The sequence below is a fragment of the Brachypodium distachyon genome, chromosome 1 (genome assembly GCF_000005505.3).
Source record: "Brachypodium distachyon strain Bd21 chromosome 1, Brachypodium_distachyon_v3.0, whole genome shotgun sequence".
NCBI lineage: Eukaryota > Viridiplantae > Streptophyta > Magnoliopsida > Poales > Poaceae > Brachypodium > Brachypodium distachyon.
The window spans coordinates 42990441-43011820 of NC_016131.3; the positions used below are offsets into that span (position 1 = coordinate 42990441).

At 46.6% G+C, this 21380-nt stretch overlaps 5 protein-coding genes across 7 annotated transcripts; 3 read left to right on the forward strand and 2 right to left on the reverse strand.

The window, feature by feature from the left end:
- Positions 1–15: 15 nt before the first annotated feature.
- LOC100824367 (ribosomal RNA small subunit methyltransferase G) lies at positions 16–2782 on the reverse strand. 2 transcript variants are annotated; one of them, XM_003563971.4, is made up of 8 exons: positions 2465–2766; positions 2171–2372; positions 1953–2062; positions 1592–1670; positions 1439–1506; positions 1276–1342; positions 454–540; positions 16–365 (listed from the first exon to the last, which is right to left on the reverse strand). In XM_003563971.4, the coding sequence occupies exons 1-8, from the start codon at positions 2666–2668 to the stop codon at positions 340–342; spliced, it is 843 nt and encodes a 280-aa protein (XP_003564019.1). In that variant the 5' UTR covers positions 2669–2766; the 3' UTR covers positions 16–339. The 2 variants fall into 2 exon arrangements, with proteins under 2 accessions (XP_003564019.1, XP_024314380.1); XM_024458612.1 differs by lacking the exon at positions 16–365 and having other exon boundaries at positions 492–630; positions 2465–2782.
- A 100-nt stretch (positions 2783–2882) lies between these two features.
- On the forward strand, positions 2883–4263 carry LOC100824667. Its single transcript, XM_003563972.4, has one exon. The coding sequence runs from the start codon at positions 3058–3060 to the stop codon at positions 3967–3969; it is 912 nt and encodes a 303-aa protein (XP_003564020.1). The 5' UTR covers positions 2883–3057; the 3' UTR covers positions 3970–4263.
- Positions 4264–6036: 1773 nt separating this feature from the next.
- Positions 6037–10938, forward strand: LOC100824971 (protein JINGUBANG). 2 transcript variants are annotated; one of them, XM_024458598.1, is made up of 3 exons: positions 6037–7262; positions 7421–8904; positions 9367–10938. In XM_024458598.1, exon 3 carries the CDS (start codon positions 9402–9404, stop codon positions 10641–10643), a length of 1242 nt encoding a protein of 413 aa, XP_024314366.1. In that variant the 5' UTR covers positions 6037–7262; positions 7421–8904; positions 9367–9401; the 3' UTR covers positions 10644–10938. The 2 variants fall into 2 exon arrangements, with proteins under 2 accessions (XP_024314366.1, XP_003564021.1); XM_003563973.4 differs by having other exon boundaries at positions 6037–8904.
- An 868-nt stretch (positions 10939–11806) lies between these two features.
- Positions 11807–14780, forward strand: LOC100825581 (protein CREG1). Its single transcript, XM_003563975.4, has 6 exons — positions 11807–12031; positions 12860–12895; positions 12993–13194; positions 13811–13889; positions 14065–14182; positions 14412–14780. Exons 1-6 carry the CDS (start codon positions 11868–11870, stop codon positions 14440–14442), a joined length of 630 nt encoding a protein of 209 aa, XP_003564023.1. The 5' UTR covers positions 11807–11867; the 3' UTR covers positions 14443–14780.
- Positions 14781–15180: 400 nt separating this feature from the next.
- Positions 15181–17360, reverse strand: LOC100825276 (U-box domain-containing protein 39). Its single transcript, XM_003563974.4, has one exon. The coding sequence runs from the start codon at positions 17060–17062 to the stop codon at positions 15455–15457; it is 1608 nt and encodes a 535-aa protein (XP_003564022.1). The 5' UTR covers positions 17063–17360; the 3' UTR covers positions 15181–15454.
- Positions 17361–21380: the final 4020 nt, after the last annotated feature.

Sequence of the window (21380 nt, forward strand, 5' to 3'; positions counted from 1 at the left end):
CCAGAAGACGATATCTGTTGAGACAACTTCTATGTCATGATAGGGTTCTTCACTGAAATAATAAGCAATTCTACAGTGATGGGGACCAATGCCCATGTTTCCATGGAAACAAGAAATATGCCATTCTTGCATCTGCGAACAAGAATCATAGTGCCAGTCTAATTCATTTGAGATTACAATTTTATTAAGAACATAATTGATGTCAGGGTAGCAGAATAGATCTATCATGCTTCAAGAACAATCATCTTCCAGTGGGTGTTCTTCGGAGTGAGATCAGCCACAGTTCTCAGCTTTTGAGTATTGTAAATTGTGAAGTCTACAACAATGGCAGCGTGCCTCTCATAATGGTGTCTTCGAAGGAGTACCTGGATGACACCAACCGCATGTTTAACTTTTGAAAAACTGTAAAAAAAATTGAATGGTGTGCCTTCCATTAAGGCAACCTAGGATTACCTGGATGCCGAGGGTATCTTCTTGGAGTACCACGTTCTTTTAGGTATACAACAGCCGTTCGTTGACCATGGGGTCCCATTGATTCAACTGTGAATGAAAAGAGGCACGGATTCATCCGTGAATGAAGAGAGCCCTATAGGGATGAACACGGATAATACTTCTATGTTTTATCACATACTGCATTCAACATACAACATGGATGTTGCAGTCATGAATTAGTAAACGGATCAGATCAATGGTTGCTTTACTCTTTGACGGTCAATATGGATATCGAACAGTCAAGAAATCCTAAAGGGATGAGCACCAACATTGCGTCTATTCTTTGGTCAACATGGATATTGCACACAGACATGAATTAGTAAAACGTCAGATTATCAGTTCTACAACTGCGTCTACTATTTGCCTTCCACAATCCACAGTTTCTTGCAGGAACTCTTGCAGGAATGTACAAAAAATGTACTAAACATATAGAAATTGCGATGCTGATAAATACTACCGACTGTGATATATTTCAGAGAAACTTTAGTTCAGGGGATGCCAGCAAGTAAAAGAGGGAAGAACCATTAAATGGCTAGTAGCTCTTTTCCCCTCTTTTTCCCCGTTTTGAAGAGGGTTACTAGCTGAATATTATGTACTCCTTTTCTTAGTTCTAACACGGACATGGCTACTATCTCTCCTTTTCTTAGTTCTATTTCAGAGAGGTACTTGCTGAATACCATATAAACTGAGAATAATATTTAGAAACCTGCACGATAGCCTTTCACAATTTTCAAAGCTAATTCCGTCAAAAAAATCTTGAGAGCTGAAGAAAAAATATCGTACCGGTGCACAAATCTAGCATGGAGGCACCCAATGTATGAACTGCAGCTTTTGCATTTCTTATTTCGTCCTGCCCAGCAAGATAGGAAGCAGAAGAAGCATAAGTTGCAGACAATATGTTTGTAAATTTAGCAGAATGCACAGTAGGCTAATAACCAAGACTTACATGTGGATCGTGCCCTTTTGCAGCTATAAATAGACCACCAACACGGACCAATGGGAGGCAGTACTCAGCTGCAAAGGAAAAAAAAATTAGGATTGACTGTTATGAATTGTCTACTGATCGTCAAAAAACAAGGTTGTATGCATGATTGGATACCTAAAATTTTAAGTTCTGCAACGGCTCTTGCAGCTGCTACATCGAATGCCTCTCTGAAATCGTGACTTTGGCCAACATTCTGTCCTATAAGTGAATGTAAGAAAAATAATCAAAATATAACAGTCATAGATAAAGGTCCAAATGTTTTTGAAGAACAGATCTATTCCACCATCAAGCACATAAATATGTCTTGAATTGAGAATTTCCAGGTCGTCACTTCTCTGGTAAATTAGTAACTAAGCATACACTCAAGTTACAATTCCAACTCTAATAAAGTAAAAGAGAATCAAATTGTTTCGCAAAATCAATGAAATGCACAAAGCCTAATGCCCTAATCGATCACAGTATAAGGACAGCTTACCTCAGCTCGGTCACACAGCACATCCACATTTGACAGCTCCATGACCTCAACTGCATGCTCCAAGAACGTGCACCGCTTCCGCATCGACTCCAGCAGTGTAATTTTCCAGCCTGAAACAAAGCAATATAAACTCAAACTGCAACTGTCAACATAATAAACTTTTGTCAACAACGGTCACCAAATGCTAATGGTAAATAGCTGCGCCTGTGCTTGCTTACTTGGCCGCGCGACAGCAAGGATCAAACCGGGGAGCCCCGCGCCAGAGCCAACATCAATAAGACTGATACCACCCATGTCACCGCCGTGGGAGGTGGACTGGGCGCGGTATGCACGTTCTAGCGGTGGAAGCACGGCGAGGGAGTCCTCCACGTGGCGCGTCATGACCTCGGCCTCGTCGGTGACGGCGGTAAGGTTCATCCTCTGAACAGCGAAAACAACAGGTTAACAAAGGACGACCAATGGCAATGGGGTTTTAGGATGCAAGCCGGTCATCGAGGTTTAGAGAGAGAGACCTGGTTCCAGTCGAGGAGAGCGTCCACGTACAGGGTGACCTGGCGCTGCTGCGCCGGCGAGAGGGGTGTAGCGGAGGAAGAGGCGGCGGCGCTTGAGGTGGCGCGAAATTGGAGGAGGGAGCGGCCGACCTGGTGCTGCTGGCCAAGGAAGAGGCGAGGGAGGAGCAGGCGGCGACTCGCGCCGCTGCAGCAGCATAGCGACATCCCTTGCGGCGGCGGCGGCGGAGCTTCGCGCGCGCCTGAGGCCTGAGGCAGTGGGGAACTGAGGATGGAGATGGGGTTGGGTTGTGTGCCGTAGGTACGTGTTCTTGTCCAGAATACGTAAGCACATGACTCCGTTTTCCTGGAGAAGAAACGAATTATAGCACGTGATGCCAACCGAACCGAACCAACCGAGCTGGCCTGCACGGCTCGTCAACCAACCGAACCAAGCTGTCCTTCCCGACGGACCAAACCAACCGCCGCTGACTCCCACGCCGATCCGATCGTCTCCGTCGCTCCAAAAGCAAGTACTCGCTGCCAACCGGGCCACACCCCGGCATTGCTCAGATCCACCGCCGGCCGAAACACTCGGCGCGGCACGCCCAGGACCCATGGCGGGGCTCGTCGCCTACTCGGCCGCCGGCCTCGGCCTCCTGGCGCTGGCCGCGCTCGAGTCCCTCCCGCTCCGCCTCCCCCCGCTCCCGCTCGTCCCGCGCCGCCTCTCCACGCCGCTGCACGCCCGGCACCTCCTCGCGGCGCTGCTTTCCGCGCTCTGCCTCCTCTCGGCGCTGTTCTCCGCGCACCACCTCTCCCTCCCCACGCTCGGCGCCTCCGCGCTCTTCCTCCTCTACTCCCTCGCGCCGTTCGCGCCGCTCGCCGCCCCGCTGCCGCTGCCGCTGCTCGACCTCCTCCTCGCCGCGGCCTTCGCGCAGGAGCTCCTTCTCTTCGCGCACAGGCGGCAGTCCACCGCCGCCGGCATCGAGAACCGCTACTTCGACCTGTTCCTTGTCCCCATCACCGTCTGCCTCGGCGCCACCTTGCTCGCCGCGCACCGCCCGGACGCCGCGCCGCCTCGCCTCGCCCGCGCCGCGGGGTTGGCGCTGCAGGGCACCTGGATGATGCAGATGGGGTTCTCCTTCTTCACCAACGCCATCGCCAACGGCTGCACGCTCCACGCGGAGAGCCGGGTGGACTACACCATCAAGTGCCGCACCCACGAGGACTACCACCGCGCGCGCTCCGTTGCCACGCTGCAGTTCAACGGCCACCTCGCGCTGCTCGTGCTCGCTGGGGCGGCGGCCTACGCGGCCGTCCTCTCCTCTGCGAACAGTCCACCGAGCGGGTACAGGATGCTGGGAAAGGAGGTGCAGATGGAGGGTATGGCAGTGCCGTCGTCGCAGTTCACTCTCGATTCAGATGATGAGAAGGAAGATGAAGGGATCTCAACCCCAGCAGCGACCCCGGTGGCTAATGGGGTGCACTCCCATCACCAGATCACGTTGCACGCCCCTGAATCCAACTGATGGAGGTGGTATTGGGGTGGTTTTGTTGTAGAATAGTCCACTGGAGGTGGAATGGTGGATACCTGCAGAAAGAATGATGAGGCATCGTGTTTGTGTGTTCTGATACTTCATTTCAGTATGGTACTCTCTTTCCCATACTTGAGATCCTTATGCGTGAGTAGGGATCTTGCACAATTTGATATGCACACATTAAACTTAGCTTTTGTACACTATTGTAATGTGGTCGGTCAGATAGTTCTTTTGGAAATAATAAAGATAGCTAATGCTTAATTTGACAGCAAAGCATTTACTCTATTTAGCACTGTGTGTGACCAGCTGTTATCTGCTTCAATCTTTTGAACTTTTAGTAATTTTGTATGTTCCTTCATACTGCGGCATAAGTATTAGGGTAGTAGACTGAAGTAAATATGGGTAAACCAATGAGATTGAGTACCCTTTGGCCAGTAGTACACTCAAGCAGAAGCCGGAAATCTGCAATCCAAATCCTCAACTCTTCTGCAGCTCTGCTCCATTTGTTCTATTCATTCTTGACTCCTCTCACTGAGAGTGCGCAACTTTATACTGTTTCATAGAAGTTGTTTCTATCTGTTCGGAGCCATTTCAATGCTGAGGAGTTACATGTTTCTTCAAGTGAAGGGGATATCACACAGCTCAAGTAGAGGTAATCATCGTGTTTAATGAATTGGTGACAGTTTGTGGCCAAAGATTTGGTTTGAGAAGCACTTGGGTGATAGGACCATCAGGCGTGCACATAACTACTGTTTCAGATCCATTGGGAGTAAAACCTTCAGCCTTCGAAACTCCAAGGAAGAGGGCACTACAAATTGTCGCACTTAAATGTTTTAACTCCACAGCAGTGAAAACATTTAACTGCTGTGGCTCTCTCTTTGCTAAATTGTTCTTTCTTGTAGGTGATTCGATGCAGGATGAATGCTGATAATTGTGTTAGATCTTTTTTGGATGGACTGGTGGCCCCAAGTTTCGAAGCCATTCGAAGCGAGGATTTTTCTGCAGAACTTGCTGCAAGGACCATAGCTCAGGTGACCATGTTTGCACTAAAGTACTAAACAATGATGGTCGTCATAGTATATGAGGTTGTCTATCATGAATCTAGCATCCATTTATCACCTTCCATCAGAAACAAGTCGGCTGAAAACTGGTTTTTGGTTTTCTTCTGCTTGAAGTCATGGACATTCTTGTTCATTGATCTTCTAGTTCCTTGTGTATATGATTTGTGTTAGTTACTTTCAGTAGAAGAATCGGTTTAGTGTAAACAAAGTTTGAAATTCTCAATTCTGTTAGTATCTATCTCAAGTTGGATATCCATCTTTAGTGAGTTAGGTTCACACTACCCTTCGAATCCCCATGCTCTTTGGTAGGAAGTTTCTTTTAGCAATCCCTTAAATAGTATTACCCTTGAGAAAATGTGCTTAAACTTATGTGAATTTTCTTCATCAATCAAGATTTTGGATCCTTGCTATCCGTAATTAAAAATGTGGACAAAACCTGAAAGTATTGTTCATCAATTTGTCTTCACCTGTGGGAATGCCATGCATGTGGACCCAAGAATATTAACAACAAAAGAACGCTAGCTATTCTTTGCATTCAGCATATGCACAGTAGAAGTTGAGGACATTATCTTATGCAACTATCACACTTTCGATGTTATATTTGCAGAAATAAATCAAAGGTTATTTCTTCTTGATTAAACAAACCGCCTCAACACACTAGAGACTGTTCAGGGCTATTCCTGGGCAATTTCCGGTGAGACCCTTTTACCCTGGTAACACTTGATTGTTTACCTCAAAGGCTGGCCACCAAATTTTTTTGTGCAATTAGCAGATGTTTAGTCGGGATGAGCTACCCTGTATCTATAAAAAGACAAATCTGTTGTGTTGTGTACCAAGAGTTTCTTTTCTCTCAAGTTCAATTCTTGCTTTGAAAAGAAAAGACTAAAAAGAAAAACAGGCCAATTTGTTCTTTTTCCTGCCTTGAACTAGTTGGGACCTGTTTTTAATATGTGAATTATCCCTAATTCTTGTAAGATATTAAATGTTTCATGTGATATTCCTGGGGAATACCTGTGCTCCAAGCAAGCCACTATTTCCAAAGTAATATAGTGCAGGGACAACTAGTGGCCATCAAAGAGATAATGTATGTCCACTGGCTTCTTCTTTCTTACACGAGGCATGAAGCATAATTTTCTTTAGTTGTTCATTTGGAGGGTGGACGTGAAGTAATTGTTTGTATGGGCCTAACTAGATGGCTGGGAATCCTAACGCAGGGAGCATCTTGAAGGGAACTTTCACTGGAGGACTGCTCTTGATAAATTAACTGAACACTGGCTAGGGAGGTCAAGTGAGATATATTTTTAGAGAGAATTAATATACGACATATTTGAAACTGCTACAGGTATGCGAATGATGCACACTTACTTTCGCATCGGAGGAGTAGCCGCTGATCTACCTTATGGATGGATCGAGAAATGTATAGATTTCTGTGATTTTCTGAAATCCGAATTTCTGAAAAATGGGTAGGATAAACATTAAACATGCAACTGAAATGACAAAACCTGAAATAAAGTAACCTTCGATTGGTGTTTCAACAGTAAAAGGTAAACTTCACTTTTACACTCGTCGTTTCTGCTGGGGAAAGGATAATTAGAACAAGACGAGGTCTGTCAAGTAGGCCAGAAATGCAGATACACATCAACAGATGTACCTAACATGTATTTGCCTTGCCAATTTGGTAGTACATGCAGCTTCTTTTCTTTCTTGGCTCTTTCCTCCCCCACTTTCCACCAGCATGTCCTCCACCAAAGCTGAGAGATTGCTCGCTGTGGTCTGTTCTTTTCTCTATGTGCAGATCACCAGTTGCCGCTTTCATCAATGCAAATGTACGGAAGAAACAAGGTCATACACTTTGCCATCAATGTCAGGATTGTTCATTTCCCTAAATTTTAGGGACAGTGCAGTAGCAATATTGGTGTCCCGCGACAAATAGGCTGGATGTGCAAGTTGTACCACGAGTCTGCCAAGTCATGTGTGTTATCTGCTGCTGTCGTTTGCAAGTTGCCTAGCAGATTTGATCATTTGTTGTTAAGCAAAAAGTATTAAAGCCTGCAGAAATGAGGAACCCTCCCCTTTTGAGCTGTGTTGGCTGCTTTAGATACAACTTTCATGGATAGAATTTACTTGTCAAGAGCCAAGCCAACAGTAGTTTCTTTGAAAAATCAGCAGGCTGGAAAGGAATGTGTCAGAATTGAGAGACAACTATGTTCATAGATAGTACTGGTAGCTTGTTCTTTTCTGGCCAGTTGTTCAGTTGAACTGTTCATGTTTCGCTTTACCTGCTTCTTGCTTGTGATATACACTCCTGCTTTTTCCAACATAGAACACTATTCTTGATGAGCTAGGCATGGTGTCTCTAAGCAAATGGCCTTCTGTTTCAGGAACCAAGGTAGCCATGAAGCTGGGCTTTTTCTGTGAGCACTGCGATCTTATTCATTCTTGTATGATTGCACCAGCCATGCAAATGTTTCTAAAAGGCTCCATATGAGTACTTTCTTATATTCATAGTTGATTGTATTTTACATAACTTCTAAGTAGATAAGTTTTATCATGTTATTCCTATTGGTCTTAGCTGCGAATTTGTTGTGCTCGAGTAAAAAGATCTGAATCCTAGAGATAGGAATACACTGAATGTGAGTGCACACCAGATTTTCCTGTTGATACAGTTGGCTTTTCTCTTTAACAGTGGTCCCAGTTCTTGTATGGTTATCCTATCTCTGTTGATGTTACATCATGTTTTTGGTCTTTGGTGAAACGATCCACAGAGCAACATGCTAAGTGGCTGTCTGCCTCTTGCAAACTGAGAGAACGATTGGCCTTCTCAGGTGGGTCTTGTTTGGTTGTCTCTAGTCCCTACTTCAGTAGTAGTAGTAGTATTCTTCTTCTCAGAACCTACTATTGTCTTTGAAAATGACTTTAGGCCATAGACCAGTTCAAGGTCCAGGCTTGGACTATTCACGTTTCGGGTTTCAAATTAGTTTCTTTTTCATAATTTTCTTGCAAAACAAAATATATTTTTCTTAATATATTATTATAGGTTTCAAGCTGGATCTGCGGGCCAAATACTTGGACCCAAGTTCCATTCGGAGCCTCAAAAGGCTGGACAGGCAGCCATGAACAAGTCTGAAGTGCAGCAGCACCTGTATAGAATATGAACAACTTTATGTATGTGTGGTCAGTTGCAGAGTGCAGTTGCCGCAATACATCACTATGAATGGATAATATAGCTAATCCTGTCTTTGTAATATCACTATATTTGTGAATCCTTCTAAGTTTGCAGGTTGTATGGCTGTGTGCTTCAGGCCACTGTTGCTGATGCCGAGTGGGACTGTTAGATAAGACAATGCATTTCACTCAAAGTTTCCCGGAGACAACAACACGGGTGCTAGGTTTATTCCTTATAACTTTACTCCCAATTGAATTGTGCCTCAAGAATTTTGTGCGTGTGAGATATGCCGTACATTGATGTGGCTGTCTGTTGCATAGCTGTCTGGTTTTATGCAGGAGCACATTCGTGCTACTGTATTATCCCTTAAATTTTGGGTGGAGGAAATATCTCCATGGTTGATAAACAAAGCGTAATACATGGTTTCCTTTAGCTTGTTAATTAGTTATCAGTTATCACTCCCAAGGGATAATGATGTTTGCAATGCTGCTGCAAGGAGCTGATGAACCTTATCAGTTATCACTCCTAAGTGAGCTGCACATGGAGAAAAGATCGGATCAGACAGTCCAAGTGATTATCTCAGCTTTGATGGAAGAACATGCATGGTGGAAGGTGTGGGCGGAAAGGTGTCCGCCGTGGACAGGAAGGAAGCTGCTTGTACTCCCAACCTAACAAGGCAGATCCATGTTAGCCTGTTAGGTACTCATCCCTCTTGATGTTTGCTGCATTTCTGGCCTACTTGACTCATCTTAGAATTACTTTTTACTTCTGTCAGCAATAAAGAACGACTGCATAAAGGGCTATCTAGCACATGATTTTAGTTTTGACCGCAAGCATTTTTTTGACACGAACATTTTACCACTTCGTGCTTGTAATCTAACACATTCATCCTTCCAAAACAAAGAAAAATCTAAAGCATTCTAGACCACCTTTTCCCCTACTTAAGTACCTGTCAGTTGAATTTTCTGCATCGCATTCTTTTTGAAACTTTCTGAAACACATCAATTACAAGACCAAAAGAATCCGTTTAGGCCACTTGCTGATTTTCTATAAAGATGCGTCACTCGTCAGTCACGACTGCAGTTTATTATAACCCCCTGTGTGTCGTCTGTGCTTCCATGCAGATTGCTGCTTATCTTACACATCTCATTTGCTTTGCAGGATTGCAGTGAGATCTTGTCTCCTATTATTAATCCATGATTCCATCTTATAGACAAGAACAGCCAAGCCAAGTCCAGGATGAGTCGGGAGACGAAGGCGTTGTCTCCCGAGCAGTATTACTCTCATCACACTCGAGTGTCCCTTCCCTCCATTCCTGCAGCTCATGCCACTACCAGTGCGTCTCTACACTGAGGGGCCACTCCTCCTATGTGTCTGGCCTCGCCGTCGATGGCGACGCGCTCTACGTCGCCTCATCGGACGGACACATCAGGCTGTGGCCATTGGACATGGACGCGACCATGAAACAGGACGACCAGCCCGGAGACTCTGTTGTGGCCATCACCAGTAGCTCCATAAAGTGCCTTATGGTCACCGGCGATGGTCTTGTCAGCTCCCACCAGGACGGCAAGATCAGGGTGTGGCAGCAGGCCAGGCGGCGGAGCAGCGGGGGTTATCACCACCACCTCACCCTGCACGCCGTGCTGCCGACGACCGCCGACTGCCTGCGCACGTTCCTGTTCCCCAAGAACTACGTGGAGGTCCGGCGGCACAGGAGGTGCACCTGGGTGCACCACGTGGATGCGGTCACCGCGCTCGCGGTGTCCCCGGACGGCGCACACATGTACTCCGTGTCCTGGGACCGGAGCCTCAAGGTGTGGCGTGTGCCTGGCCTCCGCTGCGTGGAGTCCGTGGCGCCGGCCCACGACGACGCCATCAACGCCGTTGCCGTGTCGGCCGACGGGTGCGTCTACACCGGTTCGGCCGACAGGACGATCAAGGCCTGGAGGCGCCACCCGGGGCAGAAGAACCTCACGCTGGTCGGCACCATGGAGCGGCACAGCTCCGCGGTGAATGCGCTGGCGGTAGGCGCCGGCGGGCAGGTACTGTACTCCGGCTCGTGCGACCGGTCCGTTGTCGTGTGGGAGGCCGACGCCATGGGGGCCATGGTGGCCATGGACACGCTCAGGGGGCAAACCGAGGCGGTGCTGTGCCTGGCCGCCGCCGGGGCAATGGTGTGCAGCGGGTCGGCTGACAGGACGGTGAGGGTGTGGAGGAGGCGGGGAGCCGGCGAGGGGTACTCCTGCTTGGCCGTCCTGGACGGCCATGGCGCCGCCGTGAAGAGCCTGGCATTGGTGTTGATGGATGGACTGCCTGCAGGAGGCGATCACGGGCACGGCTGCTCGTGCAAGGACGAGAGCTCGCCAGCGTGTGGCTCCTCCGCTCTTGTTTGCAGCGGTTCGTTGGACTGTGATGTGAAGATTTGGAGGGTGACTTGATTTTAGCCCAAATTTACCTTTCCAAAAAATTGTATTGCAAATATTTTAGCTAAGGTTAATATTGGCTAAAAATATAAGAAAACTGGTCATGGATTATTACCTGGCTAATATTTTGGCAATCATCTAAACAAGAGGCAAAAATCTGGTCATGGATTGGCTTTGGTTATAAATCAAACACATTCTAGTTTTTGCTGCAAGTACAACCATGTGCTCACGGAGGTCTGCTGGCTTCTCCAACCAGTTCGTGGGAAGTACTATCATTTTTATTTCATGAATGTTACAGGTGATTCATGTATGTTTGCATTTTGGAGCTCTTTATTTGTCCTCTATTCAATACTACTTCGTTTTCACAAAGTATGCCGTATTTGGTTTCGTGAGACAAAACTCTAACCAAAAAATATTTTTTTTCTTGAGAACGCAAAAGCTCTACATCTCGATGCATATTAAAAAAAGAGTTATGTACAAGCACAAGAGGACAACACCCAGAGATTACAACGCTACACAACTAAGTGCTCGTCGGGAGGGACGCTCCAAGCCCAAATGCTTTCAGATCCAGACGAAGTGCCCTTTCGAGCTGCAGAAGGGGCGGAGCTTGCCACCAATCTGCGAACGAGACACCGGCGTGGGCTTTTTCATACATGAAATTTATATTAATATATCTGTCTTCAAAAGTTTTTACTGATAATTATGGAAGAGAAAAAAACAGACTGAAATGTCTAAACTGGAACGGGACGCAGATCTAGTACTTGGTTGATCCGGGTTTTTTTTTAATAAAATTTCACTAATATGCAGGTTCTATTCGGTTCGTCTTTTTCCGCCGAAACCATAAAAGAACGGTTATTTTTTTGGGATCGGACAGATAGGTTGTTTTATCCGGGTGATGGGTTCAGCTCCGGGGCCTGTTGCGGCATTGTGCAATGGCAGAGAGTCCCAGCAAGTCCGTTAGTAACGATAATCGACAATGCATAGCTTCCTGAATTCCTGCAGGGGCTACAACTTCTTATCCGTGCAACAGAAATCTGTTTCAGCCTCCGTCTCCACGCTACCATGTTGTAATGGAAGTTCTACGCATGATGTATGGAATTAAACGCAGCCCATCCGTTCCTATCGGGCTTGGTCTCTGTCCTATCCGCAACGGGAGAAAGATGCTACAAATGACGGGGACGGAGCAGCAGCAAGTCCCACTCCCACACGAGAGGGACAACCGGACCCAAAAAAAGCATCATGCTTTCCCCCGCCTACCTCGTCTTGGTCGCCGTCCTCCTCCTCCTCCGGCTGCCGGCTCCCGCCGTCGCCGGCCGCCCTCTAATCGACCGCAAGCCCGCCCCTTCCGAGGCCGCAGCCACCGCGAGGTGGCTCGCCGGGGAGAACACATGGGGCGTCCTCAGGTTCCCCCACCCATCCCTTCTGTCTTCCTTTTCTTGTAATCAATTACGATTTGTTGCCTGAGTTCTTTAGCAATATGTGGTTTGATCGAATTGGCGATTCGTGGTGCTGGTAAGAGTGGGTACTAACTGTTCGAGGCCTCTTAGTTTGAGGAAATTGTTTTGATCCCATACCTTGTTGCTAGTTTGGATTGGACTTCCCTAAAAAAAAGTTTGGAGTGGACTTTGGAGTCCTGTATAGATGTCTAAAATCAGATATTGATTTCATTGTCCGGTATCATACTTCAGAATTCGAGAGGTACAATTGTCTTGGTTTACATCATGTTATGCCAATTGGATAACAAGGACTCGCGGTTCACTAAAACTGATGCAAAGTTGAAACCCTCCAGCCAGGTTTCGACGGTTGTTATGCCAGGCTCAACATAGTTATTCACTTGCTGTTACCAAGAACAAGCTGAATCCCCACGCTTTGATGCAGAACTAATAATTTAATCCAAGCATGTGATGCCTCAATCTCCATAGCCCATACAAATGTAATGGCCACATCTTTTCGAGAAAAATGTAATGGCCACAAATAGTGAAACCATAAATATAACCATATTACATAAATTGCAAAGGTGGAGATCATGGAGAGGTAGTTCGTCTTGTCAGCAAGTTCTTTAAGTGGAGGACCACCATCTCCAATATCTATAGAAGAAATGAATTTTAAATTTGCAATTTAGGTGACATGATGATTTGGTTTTTGCTAAGATTATTATAGTTTCTCCCATCTGACACTATTGATGTCTATTTGACTGGCCACTCACTAATGCTTTGTTATTTCCTTTGCAGCACAATATCGAGTGATCTAAGTGGTGCTCCATTTGGGTATTCCTCATTATCAAACTATTGTAAATAACCAATGCATAATACTCTCGTTTGTTGCTGACTGCTGAGCTTAGTTCCCTGCTTCTTCTACACACAGCAATGTAGTTTCGTATAGTGATGGAGTACCAGGTAAAAGCCATGGAATCCCGTACTTCTATCTGACTACTCTGGATCCCACTGCAAGAGATGCGTTGGAGGATGATAGGACATCATTGACCCTTAGTGAGTTCCCTCTTGGCACATGTGGGAAGATTGATCCTGAAAACCCTACATGTGCTAAACTTACTCTTACTGGAAAGGTACTAACGGAATAAATCTATGATAAGATAACTTTTCAGTAGCTGTTTATTTCCCCGTGGCGCAATTTTACTCTTACTGGGTTTGAATTGTAATCCCGGGAACGCCATCTTAAGTTTTATCATGCTTACAGTCTCGGGCTATAAGTTAGTATAACTTTGTACTAAATCCAAGACACTTATTATGGATCGGAGGGAGTATATCTGTAGGCACTTCTTTTGTTCCCACTTCCTAGTTAGTGATTCTGATGCGTTTGTATTTTTCTCATATGGGTATTGCTAAGTAAACACAAGGGTAATAATAGTGGGGGCTTGACTTTGACCATTTTGGAAGCAGCAACCTTGAAGCATTTCAGTTGCAATTTGATGCTGTTAGACTTTGACCATTTTGGAAGCAGTAACAGTTTAGTTTGAGCCTTCAAAGCTATGCCTCTCAAAGTATTTCTCATGATGAGGAAAAAAGGGTAACTTACTACAATCCCTCCTATAGAGCACATAGGTTTGATGTGATCTACTAACTGCTGTATGTTGCGGAGACTGGATACAACTATGCTTTACACTTCTTAAGAAGGATAGTCATTGCGACCTGAGGTAGGAGTAACATTTAGTGATTTTGCAGTTGAAGTTGGTTGACCGTCAGTCATCTGAAGCAGATTTGGCCAAAGCAGCACTTTTCAGCAAACATTCTGAAATGGAGGGTAAGCTAAATTTACTACTCCCTCCGTTCCTAAATTCTTGTCGTTTTTTAGTACAAATTTGAACTAAAACAATGACAAGAATTTAGGAACGGAGGGAGTATTATCTTGTACGTACGGACAGTGTTATGTTATAAAGTGAATTATTTTTAATGTCGGCATTCTTATATTTTGATAGGTTGGCCAAAGAACCATCACTTTGAGATCTTCAAATTGGAAATTGAAAACATATTCTTGATTGACTGGTTTGGGGGTCCTAAACCTATATCCCCTTCGGAATACCTTGAATATGGAAGGTGAGTTACGCAAAACCTTTAAAATCTGAGTTCACTATGCAATACTTTGTGCTGCCAAGATATTTGTAGTTCCAAATTGCAACCTGGACAAAAAAGAAAAATCCAAAGAAACAATTGGGGGAGACCCCTACTTGGCTTGAAAACGGAAGAAAGTAAACTAACGTGCATCATCATGCCACAATAGCAAGACATGGACCCTTTGTCTTGACATAGCTTGTAATTTATGTAGGAACCTGCAAGGCTCGCGGATGATCTCTTGACTGGGGAATCCTTGTGAAATCCTTTTGAAAGTTAGCTCTTCACACCTGTACATACTATATACTACAAAGACTCAAAAGATCTACGGGTTGAATAAACATCGTATCATGCGTATTGACGTTTTTGCCCATCATATCTACATGGGCTTGTAAATTATTGATGTGTTCCCAAAATACATTTCAGAAAGGCTACCAATCAAGTTACTCTGGACTCCTGCCTTGGATTTGGACGAGTTCAAAGTTGAAACTGAATTGCCTTAATTAGCCTTTAGCCGAGTCCATGACTTTGTTATATCGGATAGCTTGTGATTTTACCATGGATTATGCTGTTAGTTCGTTCATGGCACACCGTTGTCAAGGAGATATGATAGTACTAATTTACACGAAGCCTCTTCGTGCTGATTGATCCTCAAAGTAAGCGACAGTGTGTTGAATTGTTCAAGCTGAGCTGTAGTGAGAGGACATTATCTAGAGTTGACTCGTGGCTAAACCGTGAAATATTATTGCTTTGCATACAATTGCATATACAATTAGGGATACGATTATCCATGGTCAGTTCCAGGCCCATCAGAGAACCACAAAAGAAAAGGCTGCCGAAATCAGCTCAAAAAGAGTGTGGGCGAGCGCGGCTGACAAAAATGTAATCACAAAAGCATAAGATAGACTATGATCATGATCATGATTGTCATCAATGAGAGACACATGCTTAAAGAACACTGAGGATAATGAACACAGCCAAAGTGATCCACACCAAAGTAGCAGTAGTGTCTTAGTTTCTTCGAATACTTCTTTAATCACAGTTATACAATTCTACATTTCAGTTGCAAATCATGAAAAACTGCATCGACCCAATAAAGCTACACTTCAACTCCAATGAAAGAATTCACCTCGAAGACACGAACAACAGAGGTTTTTACAGCACGAAAGTAGGCTATATGGTAAATACAGTTCAAGAGACTTGAAAAAAAAAACGAAAAACAAGAGCAGAGGAGACAAGCGAAGACTTTTGACTTTTTCAGAACTGTGTGGTGTTTGACCCGGACGGCCCGGCGTAGTTGCTCCGGTGGTGCGGCGGCCGCCGGAGCGAGACGAGCCCCTCCGACACGACGCTCCCCCCGTCGTCGTCCCATTCCCTCCCGAGAATCCCGGCCGCCGCGAGCATCCCCGCGTCGTCGTCCTCCCCGCGCATCGCCCGGAGCGTGCGCCGCGCCATGTCCCGCCCCACCCCGCCGCCGCCCTCGGCCACCGGCATCAGCGCCGCCTCGACCCCCGCCGCGCGCGCCAGCCCGCGGAACCTCAGGCTGCCCCGGCTCATCCCGTACAATGCCGATATGCAGTACTCCTCCTCCGCGCTCCCCGGCGCGGCCAAGCCGCCGCGCATGAGCCTGACAATCGCAGCCACCGAGCCGCCGTCCATCAGAGCCGCCCTCCCTTCCGGGCAGCCCGCCAGGTTCGCCAGGATCATAACTGCCAGCTTCCTTAGCGCCGCGGCTTCGGCTTCCGCTCCGGCTCCGGCTTCGGCTTCGGCTTCGGCTTCGGATCGGGCCGGCGCCGACTCCGCCGTGGCGAGCAGCGTGCGCACGGCCCCTGGCGTGCGGGCGATCTTGGACCGGTTCATCCCGGCCAGCGAGACGTGGTACAGCGCCATCCCGGCCTCGCGCCGCGCGCGGTGTCCGACGGCTGTTTGGGTACTCGCGGTCGCGAAGAGCTCCAGCAGCGGCGGGATCGCGCCGAGCACGCCGATGGCGGCGCGGTTCTCGTCCTCCACGGCGAGGCTGTACATGGCCCCCGCCGCGTGGTCGCGCGCCTCCGGGTGGCCCGACCGGAGCACGTCCACGAGCGGCGACACGGCCCCGGACCGCACGATCCGGGCCTTGTTCTCCGCCTCCAGCGACAGGTTGACCATGGACGCGGCCGCGTTGACCTGGACGCCGGCGTCCCCGGACAGCAGCATCGGCCGCAGCGCGGCCAGCAGCCGCGGCGTGCAGAGCTGGATCCGCATCTCCCTGTTCTCCCGGGTCGCCTGCCGTAACGAGGCCATCGCCGCCTTCAGCTCCGACGGGCTCGCGCCCTCCGCCGCCAGCACCGCCATGATCTCCTCCTCCAGCGAACCGCGGCCCGTCGTCTGATTCGGCTCCTGCAGGAACTCGTCGCCGCCGTAGCTGTAGCGGTTTCTTGTCCGAACCGAATTGGCCGGCGGGGGTGGCCTCTGCTCTTGGCGTGGCGGCGGCGGCGGCATGAGGCGGCGGACGATGTGGCCAGCGGTGTCGAGGGGGAGAGGGGAAGGGTGGGGCAGCATCAGACGGTCGCACCAGTTGAGGATGGCGCTGCGGAGGGCGACGTTGGGGATGAGCACGAGAGGGGGGGAAGAAGGGAGGACCTCGGCGGCGACGACGGGAGGGTAGAAGGCGAGCGCGGCGCAGGCCTGGATGCAGGCGCGCTCGAAGGTCTGGCCCGGGGGGACGATGACGGGGTCCGCCATGAGCCTGCCGGAGATGGGGCAGAGGAACTCCGCTGGCTGGTCCACCGTGAACGAAGAGGACGGTGACGACGACGCGGAGGAAGGCGGCGAGGAGGAAGCGAAGGCCGTGAATGGCCTCCACCGCAGCCGGCCGCTGCCCATTGGTGGTGCTGAATGCTGATGCTTTGCTTGTGACGAAGGTGTGTGCTGGTGGATTTTAGCGACTCCTGGAGAAGTCAGTCGCCATCGCTTCTTCCGGATGCGCCGGCGAATTTTATGACACGGATGGAAGCGGTATACTGAGGGTGTGTTCCACACTTCCACTCCCGTGCGCCGGACATGTTACTCCAGTCTCCAGCCCTTCCAAACTGGATAGTCTATGATTTCCTCTTTGATCCGAACGAATTTGGAGAAGTTCAAAAATCAAAATCCCAATACCGATTTAGCGCCTTGAGAACGCTCAGCGCTCACATCCTTGTTTAAACAGATGCCCTTCCATTTGTGTCATAATTACCTAAGAATGTCGCCGTGCCGAGCCAACTCCTGAACACATCTCTATGCCCTATCCCCCGGAGCCCAGCGTTTCTCCCTCCTCCAATCACTGAATTTCCCCAGTTTTCAAGGAGAAAACAAGAGTGCATTAGAAACTTAGTTCAACATGATTTCCATATTGCTTTCGGTCTGCGAAAACATATATAACATTGATTTATGTACGAAATATAGTAAAAAAATGTTTCAACGTGGCTTTTTCACCTGGACTCGATTAATTTATGAACGATACAAGTGTTTTCGCAGTCCAAAAACAATATGGAAAAGTCATGTTGGACTAAGTTTAGTCTAATGCACCAGTTCGGATGGTTTATGTATCATTCAATCGAGTCGTTTTTCTGTATTTTCTTGTTTTCCACTTGAAAACTGGGCAGTTCAACAATTAGGCCGTCCCACAGCTAGGGTTCGGCAGGCTCTGCCACCACCACCATCTGGCTCCGCAGCCTCCCCTCATCCACGTCCAACCCGTCCCCTACGGGCTCTCGCACACATCTTCGAAGGGTTGATGTTTTGTCTAGAATGCCTAATAAATATAGTTCAAGGGCCTGTTTGGAAGAGAAATTATTTTTTCTTGGTGAATTGTAGTGTTTAGTGTAAATTGGGAAGTAAACTGGAGCTCACACAAAAAATACATACAATCCAAATAGGCCATAATGAATCAAGTAATCATGAACCAAATAGCAGGAAAGGATACTGATAGTCATATGTTGTTATGTATGTACATTGACTACAGACTGTCGGTCCGAAAACAGTAACTTACAAATATTTATTACTCCCTCCGATCCATAACAAGTGTCTAATAGAAAGTTGTACTCCCTCCGTCCTGAAATAAGTGACGTGGATTTGCATAAGAATCTATACAAATCCACGTCACTTATTTTAGAACGGAGTATTAAGTTTGTACTAAATTCCCGACACTTATTATAGATCGGAGGGAGTAGCTTAATAAATTTTCGATGTGATAATGGAGGTGCCCACAAGAAGAAATTATAAATCGTGTAACCCCAATTTGAAGGCTGCATCTTGTGTACTAACTCCACATTTAAAAAGATAAGATAATTACAAAAGAGTGATGAAACCAGTGTAAACAGGTTTGATTTACAAATCACGTCACCAAAATTACTCTTAGCACCCTTGCATGGTGAAACATAATAACCAACCAAAAGGAGCTGCCAAAGCAGATGACTCGAAAACAATGTAAGCATAAATTGGACACTAAAAAGGGGTTGGACAACAAAAGGTTGAGACCGTTGAACAACAGCTATGTTTGAAGAATGAAGCATGTAAACATAACATGTATTGCTAGCATGAAAGCACACATGGACTAAGCTAAATCTCATCCATCTCCGGCACTGGTATGCTTCTCCTCCAAATCATGGATCTCTCCCACGAAACAGTGTGTGAAAGGAAGCATATTTCCCACTACCCAGGAAATGATTCAATCAGCAGAACTAATGCAGCAGCTTTCGGACACAAACATAAACCAAGATGCATATGTAATTGATGCGATCTGACTTCCATTTCATTCACAATCACTTTGTGCTTTTGATATCTGGAAAGCTCTGTTATTATTCGACATACCAGTGGGCCAGAGCGCTAACAGCTGGTCGAGTCGTTAAGTTAATAACTACTCCCTCCGTCCCATATCAAGTAACATGTATCTAGACACTTTTTAGATATAAATACATCCATATTTTGACAAATGGAAGTCACTTGATATGAGACGCAGGAAGTACTTAACTATAATTGTCGAGGAATGTCAATCGATCGAACGGGTCCCCTGTCATTGCGATGGAATTTGCTGGTGGTTGCACTGTTGCAGTCACTGGTATGCATGGCACGTCCAGAGACAGAAGGCATCAATCCAAGCTGGTCAAACCATTCTCTTCGATTTTATACAATCTTTATTCACCTGTTTGGATCTCTTTTTGGCCACACTGTCTGGATCACTGCGATGGATCAAAAGGCTCTTTTCTCTAGCAAGGCAAAGATTGCAGGCAAACTTGGCGCATAAAACAGTTTGCTTGCAAGCAATGTGTGGTCCAAAGTACAGTAGCGGACTTTAATTTTGGACTGCCTTAGCTTGGCTCAAGCTCAACTGGTTAGTCCGATCATCTTAGGCTCTCAAGGGCCCTTTCTCGAAAACTTCCCTTTTAATGGAGGCATGCTCGTTTGCTAGTGATTCGCCAACTGCAGCAAAAGGATGGAAGGGAGATTGTGGCGCAATTTGTGCTGCACATACAGTGAGTGATATGTCTGAAGATCTGGAGCTCTGATGAGCAGCTGTTCCTGGAACAATAATTTGCCTGCAGTACCTGTTCGATATCAGCAGTGACCTCACCGGCGAGTAGTTGCTTCTGTCAGCGCTGATCCGGTCACATGGAGGAGGATCATACCACACACACACACACACACACGCCATCGTTCTGAGTCGTGATTGAAGAAAATGATAAATCGCTGTTTGAAGCGGCATCATCCACTGAAGTACTCCGTACTCCGACGCTCTGTACTAATGGGCAATGATATGAATGATATTGCCATGTTGACAGGTTATTTAAAACAAGACAAAGGTGCTTGTCTTCTCTCTACTAATTAATCTATTTTTGTTAAGCAAGAACACAGATTCTGTGTCTGTTCTGTTCCATTGCTGGCTCATAAAATAGTAGTCCCTTCTTCGATCCAACAACTCATCGTGGCGATATCGATCTAAGAGCACCTTTCTGATCAAGCTCCTCTGTGCCCTTTGAGCCACTGCGAATAAAAATACTCTGCGGAGTATCTTGAAAAAGAAAGAAAGTCCGCGGCCGAAAATGCGAGGTTTGGATCGGCTCGTTCTACTCTACCAGCACGTCGTTGTCACTCAAGCAATGCTGTCGTGTTAATTAAGCACAATGATTGGTTCTGTCAAGTGTCGTTCCGTTAATTAACCACGGCGGAGCATTCATGTGGGTTTTCCGGAAATTCTGTTCGCGCGGGTGTTGCCTTCTGGTCAAGCTCTCGGTTCCTTCTTGTTTACTCTCGCTTAATCTGACACGGATTCTGGTACAACTCCTAGTGAAATTTGTTACTTGTACTAATCAACAGCTGGAGTACGTATAAGTGTATATAATTGGCATGAATTCAGCTGTATGATATGTCTGTTGTGGAGAAAGTCAAAACGTCCAGCTGGTACGGAACATTAGCTGCGTGATTGCCCAAAAGAACGATCTACGAATAGATTCCCTTCTTCGAGTTGCGAAAGGAGAAACCGTCGAGCGGTGCTATTAGTACTCCCCTGGAAAGCAGAGAAGCTAACCTGGTAGATCGATCACTACCCGGCCAGCTGAAAGAAGAATGGCTACCGAGCTAGCTGCCTGCACGCGATAGGCTTCCATAAACCAGTTGACAATGCTCGAATCTGATTTCCATGCAGATGCATCAAGTCTATGGCCTTGTTTGGTTCTTGCCCATGTCATGTCAATTTTTGTCAACAATTGACTAGACAAATATAAGAATTTGTTGGCCCATTGTGAAGGGAGGTGTGAGGAGGCCGGCAAGGTTTTTTTTGGCAACCAAATTTTTAACCATTAACCAAGTAAGGACCATAATAATATAGGTTGCTAAAATTTTGGTAGGACAAAGTTTGGACAAGAACCAAACACACCCTATAACCGTTTTTCATCGTTTTCTTTTCTGATCCTAACCGAAAGAGATCTTATTGTTTGACATGCACTGTTCATTACATAGATGCCAAGTAGAATACCAGATAGTCGTTGGAGAAATCTTTGAAACAACATCCACAATACTGAAACTTTTCAGGCAGAAGAAGACTTTGTTGCTATTGGCTATTGAGAACTTTTATGTAAAACATTCTTTTCCAGCAAAAATGTAGAAGTTTTGTTCCAGAAAAAAAATAATTTTTTTTAGAGACACGATTTTTTTAGTGGATTTT